Genomic DNA, 14044 nt, shown 5'->3' with positions numbered 1-14044 from the left:
TATTTTGCCTGTGAAGCGATAAAGCAGCTGGTGTGAAATCTGCTGCTTATTTTCAGCTGATGTGTGTGAAAACATTCTCTGCGAGGCGTTTGATGTGCAAACCGGCGGCTCTGATTTCACTGCTGTCGACTGTTTCGAGATCATTTGAAAGCATTTTCTTTTCCATGCATACATATAAACTTTGTGCAAGTTTGTACACCTCACAATAAGATTTCTATAAAAATATTACTGCAAAGCATTTTTTGCTCAGCCAGTCAGCCAACGGCAGGGAAGCCAATTGAGGCTTTATAACCCCACTTTAAAAACTGCAGTAAATCTTCAAAAGCGGCGTAGCTTTGAAATGTCAAACAGGGGAAAACCACAGCACGGGAGTCACATCAAAACTCATTTTAAGCCGCACCATATTTGGTGGACTAGTGGTTATCACGTATGCTTAATGGTCAACAGGTAGGATTTCTTCCCACACTCCACAAACAGGCATGTTAGGATCATTTCAGGGCTTCTCTTGCCAAAAGTCAAAATAGATAATAGATGGATTGATGGCATGCACATTACATTAGAAATATTCCACACCCAGCCTGCGGGTATAATGCAGCCAAACAAATGATTGGCAAGCAGCTGAACAAATTTAACAACATTTCATTTGGGTGCAGTCTTCACAACAGCTATCAACAACCATCTAAGCATTGCTCATTGAAATCCCTACAAAAATGAATCAAAAAAATCCAACGGGCGGAGCAGGGCTGTGTAAATGAGCCACTTTGGCCAATTTGTAACTCCATCAGCACTTTCTGTGAAGTCCATTAAAAGAATATTAGGTGATGCATACCTAAAAAGAAAAAGCTTGTGCCAAAAAAAAAACAAAAAAAACTGCTGATTAGCCACAACCGAGCCTTCTTTCACCATCTAAAAACATGCAAGTGCTTCATTTGATGCGTGTCATACTAAATTGTGCAAAGCTATAACTTTCCAAAGTCAGGCAAAAAGAAAGAGATCCTGGCTCAGCCACACTGCTACTCTGTAAACAAACTAGCCATATATGCCTATATATCATCAACCTTTTCTTGAAAACCACTTCTTGAAAAAGCAGGGGTAATCTCAATATAATTTACAAGCGAATAAAAAACAAACAGAAAAACAAAATACATTTCATATATATATATATATATATATATATATATATATATATATATATATATATATATATATATATATATATATATATATATATATATATATACATATATATAGATATATAGATATATATAATACGATTAATCGCGATTAATTATGGATAATGTTGCAATTAATTAGTTTTGAAAATGTAATAGTTTGACATCACTAATATATATATATATAAAATAACTTTTAACCATAGAGTCCGAACAATTACATTTCATACAATAGATTTAAAATGTCTACACTCTGGTTCAAATGGCAAAATGTTAAAAAAAAAACCTGATATAAAAAAATGAGACCATCATTTCAAAACTCGAATGAAAAAAAATTATATGTCAGGGGAAATAGTAAGTAAATTGAGCGAATTTTTGCAAAAGCGTGCACTCCTTAGAACTGGGGATGTGGCTATGTTAACAATTAACAAATTACATTCAAATTCACATTAAATGTGAGTCAGCACACACCTGCCACTGTTTAACATGCCTCTAATGAACCCCAAATAAAGTTCAGCTGTTCTAGTCGCCCTTTCCTCACGTTTTTTACTTCCTACCAGAAGCCTGAGTTTTTGTGTGAACACTGACCACTCTTTGGAACTGTTCATAATTCCCTACACCTTAACTAAAGCCAGTTCCAGTTGAAGATAAATAGCCTCAAAGCATAATGCCGCCACCACGCTCCACTGTATGTACCATTTGGACAATTACCCCACTGTTTATGTACACGTAGCTCACAAGGCCACATGCCTGGGCAGTCTGTGTGTCATTGCCGTGCTATGTTTACACAGTGAGGACACGGAACACATCGCGTCGTCAGTTATAGCGACAGACACAAAGCCTTTTTTGTGCATCCACGATCAATACGGGAAAGGGAGGTGACTTTGAACGCACCTCCAGCACTGCTACGCATTCGTGAAAGCAAACATTCATCTGAAGGCATCTTTATGGATCATCTGGAAACATTTGGTCAGCATCCAGTGCATACAGTACGATATACAGTATTTAGCATTTACAGGCTATTTATACAGTAGTCCTATTGTTCTAGTTTACTGGTTATACAGTATGTGCTGCTGTCTTTTTTGGCCAGGTCACACTTGTACTATTATGTATTATGTATAACTGTTATGTATTATGTCTACCCGTATTATCCTGCATGGTTAAATATAATAAAATAAACAGTCAAACAAAGTTTTTAAAAATTAAAAAAAACAGAGAATACTATGAAATAATACATTAATTTTCCATGCCGCTAGTTTCATGAGTGTCGTGGGTAAACTGGAGCCTAATTGCTTGTGCCTCTCCTGGCCTGATGGACTAATATTCCAATACCTAAAAAATTGAAATGAAAAGTAAACTGAACTAGAGTAAATTGATTCATCATTGTATCATTATTTGGTTCTTTTTCTTCATTTCCTTGTTGTTATTTGTGTTACAGGTGAGCTGGAGCCTATCCCAGCTAACTCGTCACCATCAAGGCAGGAAAACAAAAAGCAAGTAATAATGGTGTAAGCAAAAAAAAAAAAAAAAAATTACGTGAAAAAAATATATATTAACATACTAAATTTGCCTTCAATCGTTGTGCATCAATATCATCATGTGACCATATTTTAAAATGAGCAAAGAACAAAAAGCTCTTGGGCTTTGAGATGTACATATCAACATGAGTAAACATGCAAAAAGTTGGAGATAAAGATTCAAAAACGCCTAAATTCACCCTCTCCTGGTGCTATTACTGTGAGTCACAGCGACTCTGCCGCTCAGCGACTATCAGCGCACAACAAATGGAATTCCTGGAGAGTCATGCAGCGAAGCCACGACGAAAAACCTTGCGAACAAAGCCCAAAAGTGCCCGGGGTGGTGCGGTTGGTAGACTGTGGTGGTAAGGGGCCCTCGGGGAAGGGGCTGTGACTCAGGGACACATCCACCAACCCAACCCACACAGGTCTCATATTTACATACACACACCCGCAATCACAGAAAAGCAGACACAAAAAAGTCCCAGCTCATTTATTGACAAAAATGTGTTATCCATTAACACGGTGAGTTTCAGCTGCACAATTACATGAGAAAGGTTGTTCATTTACATCACGCGTGTGGAGGCAAGTTGCATCTACTTTATGTCTACCTGTGAGAAAGTGTGCACATCTCTGAGTGAGTGAGTGAGTGAGTGAGTGAGTGAGTGGGTGAGTGAGTGAGTGAGTGAGCGAGCGAGCGTGTACCCGGCATGGACATGAAGCAGTCATCTCGGTTTTGTTTGCACAGGACATGCCTGAGGACGCTAAGACAACCGCTGCCGTTTGCCCAGGCTTGCGATCGCCACGCCTAATACACCCGACGGGTGCATTCTTACTCCACTTTTAGATGTCATTTTTTATCACCGTTTTTATACGTGATGCAAAATACGGTCAGGTCTGACACGACCGAGCGTGCCGCAGACATTTTTGATTGTGTGTGATTATTCTTAGTGTTTATTTATAATGTACAAGTTAATAACTTGCATTACAGTAACCATACTGCACTTTTGTCTTACGTGCGCATGCATGTGCCAGCGCATCATCAAGCATACAGTGAACTTTTGACTGTAAATTATTTCTAGTGTGTTTGTTTGTAAAGTGCACCGAGGTGGTGGTTATCGGGCTGTGCAATTAATCGAAATTCAATTATTATACACTTCAATTACTAAATTGGCATAATCGTAAATAACGATTATATATTCATTTCTATCCAATGTTTGTTTACACAAGGAAATCATACTTGAATTAATATAATATAATATAATGTAAGAAATCTGGCTTATGCCAGTTGTGTTTATCATTAGTTCATGCAAAGTTCATGTCAATCTTAAGGCAATACATGCGATTTGTAGTCGTTCTGCTCCCAGGGAGGAACCGCATTTCTAATTTGAGCTGAAAAAAAAAAGGGGTTGGGAAAGCCTGCTTTAAACATTATAATAAAGTCTCCTGACCTATAAGCATGCTAAATGTCAACAATAACTTCTGCGGTCACCCATCCCGCACTGGCCATAAAGTTACTTAACACAAATTGAGAGCACTTTGAATATGTTGTCATTATAAATGTATATAGTCTCTTGCCTCTGTGTATAGGCAGGCAGCACTTATCTCCAGTGGAGCATGCACACTGTACTTCTCCTGTTTGTTTTTCATTGCTAAGTGAAAGGCATCACTCAGCGTTTTCCGCAGGTCGGGTTCGAACCACACCAAAGACTGCAGAATAATAAACGTATGTCTTTCAAGACCTTATCGAGGTTGGAACACATCTGGCGGCCGGGGGTTGTTTTATTTATTTATTTTCGTTTCCACGTCGCTGAATGACATTATATACCGTGCCATTCTCCTGACTCACTACCCCCCCCCCCCCCCCCCAGAACCAATCAAGAATATACTGTAAAAGAGCACCCTGGCATCGTGGACGCCAGAATCAAGGCCGACTGTACCACGTGGGCTTCAAGGGGGGTCAGAGATGGTAATTAGGGTTAATGTGATTTAATGAGGGCCACCAGTCGGGCCAGCCAGGGCGGGCTTCCGCTCGCAATCAGCGTCAAAACTGTAATTACTCCGACGTCCTAGGATGTGATGCGACGTGGCCGTGTCGCTTTTGCATGCAGTTGGTTGTCACATGAGTCTGTGAGCCTCCAAGTCACTGAGGTGGCTGAAGACGTTTTAAAGCAACAGCTGTACCCTAAAATAACAACAACAAAGCCATATTGATGGTACAATGGCCTTTGTTGTGGTCAACTCCTCATCACCCAATTTACTGTCTCATAATATTTGTGGACCAGCCAGGGCTTCACTTTTTAGCACTAGCATTGTTGCTAAACATGGATTTTAACACGTTATTTTTTAGCAAATACATTAAAAGGGTGATTTGCAATTTTCTAAACAATCCATTTTTGTCAAATTAATTAAAACTGTCAGTATGACCGCTTAGTAGAGTAAAATGATCAGTGATGAAAAAAAAAAATGAGCCCGCTCTGGCCCCATCTTGGACCTGTAATTTGATGTTTAAAAAACGAGTTTGCCCGAGGATAAACAGCCAATCAGACAGGTGTGACCAACGAAGTGTCAAGCATTTCTCGTGCACATACAAAGCACTAGCAAGGTTGTACTGTTACTTTTCATCAACTTTGCCAACATGTTTCAACGCAGGTTTTCTTATAATTCAACACACAGTAAGTGTTATCGTTAAAGCAATATTTTCAGCAATTTTACCCTACATACTAGCGTACCTGTACACAGGCTTGCAATGAGGTGAATGACACCTTGTCATGACCCGAGATGACCTACTATTTAATAATTGTAAAAATTGTGGGTCAGTCAGGACATTGCTTCTTAACACTAGCATTATTGCTAAAGTTACTTTTACCTCCACGGCCACATAAAGTCTTATGTTATTGTTTACCGTGAACATTAGAACACACACCAGTTTCAAGTGATCAGGATCGTTATCTTCTGATCACTTCTGCAGATCTTGATGATTATCTGATTATTTGAATCTGGTGTGTTGCAGCAGGGAGAGATGGAATTAAGGCAACACCGGCCCTCGAGGAACAGGATTGAAGACCACTAACTTAAAGGAGCAATGTGGGGTCCAGTAGATTGAAACAAGGAAAATAGTATCTTTGGTGTTGCTATGGGAACCCCAACTCCCCCGGCTGGATCCTCATTGCTTGTTAGCATCAAGCTGAACAGTGCTCTCAACACTAGCGTTATGTTATCTGTCTACATGTGTTGCTCCACAGTTTGTGTTCAAATATCCATAGCTTAAAGCGTTCTAAGACCGCGAAACTGATGCTATTTACATTGTTTGTTAGCATTAAGCTAAACACACTTATCTAAAGCAAAGCAATAACGTAATTCTTTCTAGTTCAAGCGTAAACTTCAACCCTCTTTTTTGAAGGATTGTGTACTATCTGCCAAACTGCTGCTATGGAGTTGAGTTTTGCTCGCAAGTTAAAGTAAAAATAAATAAACATATCAGTCGAACGACAACTTGTTTCTCAAAATGTGTGTAAGTCGGGTCACTCTTATCTCAAGGCACCACTGTACTATTCAGGGAAATACGGTCCATCAAGTTCAAGGACACAATTTAAACAAGTAAAAATGCACTCCATCGAGAATTTCCATGTGATGCATTCTGCATGAAAGTGCATTGAAAATGGTGCAACTTTCTCCCAGTGTTAAGGTGCAACTACTTATTAACTAAAACACACCATGAGCCTCAGGGCCATGCAGCTTGTCCACGTGACCTTTTTACATTACTTCTGGGAACATAAAAGAAAAACGGACCTGATTGCTAGAAAGCTTTAACAACCACTAAACGCTATAATCAAGGCATCGTTATACGCCTCCGCAAACGCACCACATTGTCATTTCCGCATCCCATCCACGCATGGGTTAACATTCAGCCAGTAGAGTCAGTACTGGCCAGTCAGCAGAATGTTATGAATGGGCACAATGTGAAAACCCCCAAAACGTCTGTGTCCAAGGCTGCCGACGGAAGAATGCTCGCCTCCGTGTAATTAACTTCTTCATCTGTGAGAATACGAGGAGGCGCTGCTGGGAATTTTCTGTTTCTGTCGCAGTCATGTTTGGGCTCCAAACATAACAAACACACACATTCAAAGGGCATATATAGACTGGCTTGGGCCATAATCTCAAGTAAAGCATGACTAATTCAGTGATAGAGAGACTAGTGGATACAGAGCTCTAAAAGCAATGATACTGTATGTAACAATTCCACGCCAAAATACGCCTGCTAATTAGCATCTATATGTTGCAGTGCTAGATTCCTTTCAGCAATGGTTTGATCACAAAAGGTGCAGCAACACGTGTACAAAGACATTAACAGTATGCAGTCAAATATTCTTTATCATCTGCAAAGAACAACACATATTAGTGCCGTACTGAAGACGTCTCAATGAAGAGTATATCTATCTGTCCATCTTATACCGCCACCAGGTGGCCAAGGCGGGCACACCAAAAGCGATTAATGCTGCCCAAAAAATAAACTTGCTTGGAAAAAAAAAAGCTGCATAGCTTGTTTGATATCAGGAGGAAATAAAGAAAATCCCAGAAGGGGAAAAAAGCTAAACTTTCTACAAGCGAAAGCTATAAACACATTAATTAAGGTCAGTAATCGGAGTGTTGCCCGTGGGGCTTGGAGGGGCGTTGCGGGGCTGTGGGTTGTTTTAGCCACTTACCTCAAAATTAACATCTTTGTGTTGGTGATACAACGTCTTCTAATAAGAATACTGCAACTCTTAATGCTCATGCTTGGTTGAAATCCAATTTTTGAGTGTAAGTGTTCACATTACATATAATTGTGACTTCAGTCTGTCTCCCGCGGCAACTCCCGCGTGTGGGGCATTGTTCTTTTCCAACCGAAATATTAATTAAATCTAAAACCTTGCTTCCCTTCCACAGCCAGGTTACCGAGCATGAGAGTCAATGCTAATGTTAGCAATCAGAGTTATTGTATAAACCACTCACCATAATGTTCATTTTAAGTCATGTATCAAGTAAAATACCAAAACTGCCTGCTGTTAGCATGTTAGTGCGTACATTCATTCTGTTTGTCTCTGCCAGTCAGGTCACAGCTCTCATTGTTATCACTAGCGCTAATGCTAACATTAACGTAAAGAGTTGTACATGTTACTCATACAAAAAAATGTTTCAAGTCATGATGTTATAAACACAGATGATTTCTGTTAGAACCTTAGCATGTACATTTACACACTGTTTCTGCCAGATAGGACACATCTCCCATTAGTAAGAACTTGCATCACTGCTGACGTTATCGTTCAGAGTTGAGTCCAGTGCTTTTTCAACTTGTTTGAATTACATTTATTTCAAGTCATGATAAACACAAATGATTTTGGTTAGCACGTTAGCACACATATTCACATAAATGGTATCTTTAGCCTCCTACCCCTGTTTCTGCCCAACAAAAGACTCCATTATTCCGTGTATTTATTTTATTTATTAACATTATCACTTTGTATAATAATGCTAGATACAAAAAAATGCTTACAAGCACGCATTAAAAATGAAAAGTAAGCACTATCTAAAAAAATTAAATGTCTTAACAATATTAAAATGACCACATAATTTATAGCTAGCACAAAGGACAATTTTACAACAGTAGCAGGCAACTTATTGGCTCGGTGAGGACAAAAGGGCTAAGCAAAAATTAATTCTAGAATTTGCATCTTTATCCAGAGTCTTAACAAAATCTGCTATTTACTGTGTCAACGGGGCTGCAGTAACTACTGTAGGTATTGATAAAATTAGGCACAGAATATGTGTGTGTGTGTATATATATATATATATATATATATATATATATATATATATATATATATATATATATATATATATATATATATATATATATATATATATATATATATATATATATATACGCATGCATACATACACACACACACAAATACACATGTTCATAACAGTGTAATTTTAGAGGGCCTCCTTCTCTCAGAGAGAAGGATGGGAGGTGGAGAGAGCGAGAGAATGAGGGTGCAGTAGCTCCAGTAATCTATCCAACTTCACATCACAGCCGAGTGATTGAGCCTGGGGGGAAGTGTGGGGCGGTATATGCACAAGTCATAATGCATTTGACAAATAGTCAGCCCCGCTGCTAAAACAGGCATTTTTATAGAGAAAGTGGCCTTCAGCGCTGGCAAACAAGCCTCCCACTCGGGGAGGACGCGCGGGGGCTTCACAAAGATTAGGAGGGATCTCAGGGCCCGATGTAAAGATGACTCACAGTGATTGTGCGAGCAGCAGCGGACAAGTTGGACGCAGCTGAGAGGAGCTCGCAATGCCCTCTGGGTGAAAAAAAAAAAAAAAGTTTTTTTTAACTCAGCTTTTTGTAAAAATGTGCATAAAATAGTAAGGCCGAGTGCATATTGATTATATCCATTGACAGTCAAGAAATCATGCACTCCCATTTCCTTTTATACCTTCCTCCATCAAACACAACATGAGAGCATAAAATCACATTGGCAGACGCTCCCTGACAAAACACAGAAAATGTGGGCTTTTACAGCTGGATTATGACATGCAAAGACATATGGAATGTGGACCATATCATGTTCACATCCTGGTTGACATACACTACACACAGCTACAAACACAAAATTAGGTGCACCACCACTACTTATACGGTAGAGCTGCTGCCAAGTACTGTACAATCAGGCTGAACGACTTCGAAAAATCATACATTACAATTGTGATTTAATTTTTCACAAACACTACCAATAAATTAATCTGTATTACAGTCAACAGTATCAGATTTGTTATACATAAATGTTTTGGTTTTATGGGTTAGGCTTACATTAAACTAAAGGCATATGAACCATGAATTAAAATGAAATACAGTTTATTTCTGTACTTTAATTATAGTTGTTAACTAAACACTTTGACTTGCAGTTTTTCAAGTGTTCACCAAAACAAGCAAGGGAAGAACATGCAAAAGCCATACAGGAAGAGATTGAGCCAAGATTTGAACCCACAACCTGAGAACTGTGAAGCCGACCTGCTCACTACACATCCACCGTTTGTTCCACCATAATCGAAAAGAAAAAGAAAATTTTAATAAATCCTATCAATTAACGACACTCAATTCAACCTGACGCAACATCCTCCCCTTTGCATAGAGGATCTCCGCTCAGCGAAAGGTCACAACAAGCCGGGGCGCATCATTATTCAACAGTTACGCAGTTGTAGGCACAGTCACAGCTGTTACTTCAAGTAATACGACACTGTCGTGTACCTGCCTGCCTGCCTCATAACAGCAACTGTACAGGTTATGTAACTCAACCAGTACACAAAAATATTGACAAGTGTGTCTTTTTATTCCTTTTTTTTTTTTTTAAATACACCATTGGCTCACGAACCAAAAGACCATGCAGGAAGAGCATCATGCATTACCTTTTTGATCCCTGCTACAAAACCTGAATTTCCTATTAAGGGACAAGCAATCCGTCATCCCCCAGGGTGCTTTAAAACACCTTTACACATACTGTGATTGTCAGTACCACTCAAGATTGCATACATAGGGCCCTGTAAAGTAAATGTTCTGCTTCTGAGAGCCAATAAAGTGCAATGATAAATAAAAAGCACACCTTCTATTTGTGTTTATATGAAGACAAATACTAACAAACCCCCCATCTTATATTTTCATAAGAAAAAAAATCCTGACGTGTACGGTGACCAACGTGTCAAACGAGCAACCAAAGTAGCCATATAACAACATCTGGAGGAATTGACGCATGTTTACTGGTTCTAGAGCAGATGGGGCGCATGCATACAGAATGTTTAAACTTCAAACCACTTTTGAGCGGCGTAGCAAATCAATTTGTATATTATACAAATGTTAATTATTAGACATTTGTGTGCCTCGATCAACACAGATAGCACAATGGGGCCAACAAATCCTCTAATGTTATCTTTAAGGCGGTTAAGAGCCCAAACTCCTTCAGAGCCTCGTTAGTAAACTTTAACCCAAAAATGTAAACTTCTATGTGGCAAAAGTGAAAAAAAAGAGATAATAAATAACAGTGTAGCTGTAAAACAACATCGACAGGAGTCAATCCATGCTTACGGGCTCTTAATACTACAACCATGTGACACCAATTGAGACAATCAAAACCAACCGTTTCCTATCAGAGGGACAATTACAGCAAAAATGCAACTATGGAAATTAGACAGTGGTGCCTTGAGATACAGTTTAAATATGTTCCATGACCACACTTGCAACTGAAAACTTTAATCATTTTTCACGGAGGAAAAAACTAAAAATGTCAGTAATCCTTTCCAGCCTTCCATCAAAAAACAGCAAATTGTTGTAAAGTGTAATTTATTGAGAAAAAAATGCACTCCATAATATTGTACTTTATAAAAGCAAAGAGTAATGACAAAATTAAATGGAATGTAGTCTGTCCGCCTTGGCCACAAGGGGACAGTATCAGTCAAACAGGCCACTTTATTGTTCATTGAGGCGGTATTAGGAATCCCACCAAGTTCTAGGCACATATATTGCAGTGGGGTGTGTCCTGTCTAAAAATCAAGTGGAATTCATAACACCATCTCAATTCCTCTCTCACCTCATCAGTACGGCACTGTGAGTGGTTTTACACAGAGAATGAAGACTATATGACTGTGAGCACCGTTACATTGTCCATGTAATGTTGGTGCTGAACTGTTTGTGTGCAAGATGCTGCATGAAGGTTAAAAGAACTGCAACGTGGATGATAATTACTATTATCACTACTATCATTCAGCTAACGTAGCCTTTCCTTGGACAGCTGTTTGTTTCAAGTGCACAAGAAGTAATTATCTTTCTTTTGTTTAGTTTGACAGTAAACTTCAATCTGCAAATTGGTTGACTGATGGTTCATAATGTAAAAAATTTGCAAGTTGAGTCACCCGTTTCTATCTCAAGGCACCGCTGTACATTTAGGAGCTTGTTTTGTGGCTTTTACCTACAGTCCACTGCGATTGGCTGGCAACCAGTTCAGGGTGTACCCCGCCTACTGCCCGAAGACAGCTGGGATAGGCTCCAGTGCGACCCTTGTGAGGATAAGCGGATTGGATAATGGATGGATACCTACAGTCCATATATGACCCTCGAGCTATAGGCTGCCCACCCTGGAGTACAAGGTGGGAGTGCATACAGTACATTCGTGTCCCTCAGTCAGCACTAATAGCACAAATGGCTAATTATTGGACTTCCAAGTTAGTTGGAAAAGCAAGAAATCACGCATTCAATGCATTTGAATACTTGAACTATAACTCATACTAAAAGATGCATTCAGGGTCGTAACGGAAAATTGAGTGCAGCTGGTTGAGTGATCCCTGAAGCACTGCGCAGCGGATAAACGCTAAAACAGGTGCATGGGGCGGGGGATTACTTTATATTATACAAAACACAAAGTTATGGCGCCAATGCAAGCCCTGCGCAGTTGTTTCTTGGAAGAAAAGAAAGTGGAACACTTGTCACGGTTGCGATGGATGCCACGCACAATGAGGTGGAAAGTAAAAAGAGTTGTTGTTTTACCTTGTTGGAGTGGTAATAGTCCAAAGTGGAGTCAGGCGCTAACGTGCACGCACCCACGCTGGAGGGGGGAGTCGGATAGAACCTGACGTCCATAGCAGGGTCCGCGGGACTGGCGAGAGTAGAGATCCAGTCGAATGTGCAACTCTCTCTCTCTCTCTCTCTCTCTCTCTCTCTCTCTCTCTCTCTCTCTCTCTCTCTCTCTCTCTCTGTATCTGTGTGTGTGTGTCTCTCTCTCTCTCTCTCTCTGCTTTTCGCCACCCTCTCTCTCTCGCTCTCTTGCTGTACTGATGCAGTTGGAGAGCGCGCCTTCCTCCTCCACGGGCCTGGCAAACTGCGACCTCTTCCGGCCAAATGGGGAATTCGTCTCCTTAATTGAATCAGACAGAAATCATCCAATTTGAAGGATAAAAGACCAAAATATAGAATTGGCAACTATTAATTTAGTCACGCATTATTGGTTGTCACCGGGCCGTTGGTTTTGGCCAGTTTGTCATTAAAAAACTTGGTAAAAAGTAGGCCGGGACAAAATAATTCAATTAATAATTATTATTCTAATTTAGAAAACAATATTGAGCAGTGTTATTTATTGAAGGAAAGTAGCAGCAAAAATTTTAAATACCGTTTGATACCGTATATGAAATAAAAATCAATTACATTAATCGATACTACTTCTACTACTACTACTTATTAATAATAATAATAATAATAATAATACGTCACTCGTTATTATTATTAATAATAATTTAATATAATTATAATTAATATATAATTAATAATAATAATAATACATTGGCATTTCAAGCATCTTGTGATACTCAAGAACACTGAACAATAAAAGAGTGGTTCGAATAACAGAAGAGAGAAAAAAATTACATACTAATACACAATTAAAGAAAAAGCTGAAAACGTAATGGTATTATCAGACAATAGCATAATAGGTTGAGTAATGTAAAATAACATTTCAAAAATGTTGTTTAATCCAATGAAAAATACAATTTCAAATTATTTGTTTTTCAATGCTCATGTGGGCAATGACAGTGAGACCTGGAGAGGTGTGATTGGGAGGAACGGCCCCCCCGATCTGAACCCGAGCGGTGTTCGGTTACTGGACTTCTGTGCTCATCACGGATTGTCCATAACGAACACCATGTTCAAGCATAAGGGTGTCCATATGTGCACTTGGCACCAGGATACCCTAGGCCGCAGTTCGATGATCGACTTTGTAGTCGTATCATCAGACTTGCGGCCGCATGTTTTGGACACTCGGGTGAAGAGAGGGGCGGAGCTGTCAACTGATCACCATCTGGTGGTGAGTTGGCTCCGATGGTGGGGGAAGATGCCGGTCCGACCTGGCAGACCCAAACGTATTGTGAGGGTTTGCTGGGAACGTCTGGCAGAATCCCCTGTCAGAAGGAGTTTCAACTCCCACCTCCGGCAGAACTTTTCCCACGTCGACATCGAGTCCGAGTGGACCATGTTTCGTGCCTCCATTGTTGAGGCGGCCGATCGGAGCTGCGGCCGCAAGGTGGTCGGTGCCTGTCGTGGCGGCAATCCCCGAACCCGCTGGTGGACACCAGCGGTAAGGGATGCTGTCCAGCTGAAGAAGGAGTCCTATCGGGCCTTTTTGGCCTGCGGGACCCCGGAGGCAGCTGACGGGTACCGGCAGGCCAAGCGGAATGCGGCTCTGGCGGTTGCTGAGGCAAAAACCCGGGTGTGGGAGGAGTTCGGGGAGGCCATGGAAAATGACTTCCGGACGGCTTCGAGGAAATTCT

The 14044-nt window shown here is 40.1% G+C and overlaps 1 protein-coding gene across 2 annotated transcripts in view; it reads right to left on the bottom strand.

Annotated features, from left to right (window-relative positions):
* The window catches only part of tox2 (TOX high mobility group box family member 2), a 111447-nt gene extending 99041 nt beyond the window's left edge, over nt 1-12406 (bottom strand). For both annotated transcript variants that reach the window (XM_086041538.1, XM_086041539.1), the window contains exon 1: nt 12273-12406. In XM_086041538.1, coding sequence (XP_085897664.1) covers nt 12273-12365 — 93 coding nt within the window. In that variant the 5' untranslated portion in view covers nt 12366-12406. The remainder of the gene's footprint in view (nt 1-12272) is intronic.
* Nucleotides 12407-14044: the final 1638 nt, after the last annotated feature.

Source organism: Filicampus tigris, chromosome 9 (assembly GCF_054856515.1).
Source record: "Filicampus tigris isolate MCC_2025a chromosome 9, RoL_Ftig_1.0, whole genome shotgun sequence".
NCBI classification, from domain to species: Eukaryota; Metazoa; Chordata; class Actinopteri; order Syngnathiformes; family Syngnathidae; genus Filicampus; species Filicampus tigris.
Note: the sequence above shows the minus strand (reverse complement) of the source record. Positions and strands in the feature narration are given on the sequence as shown.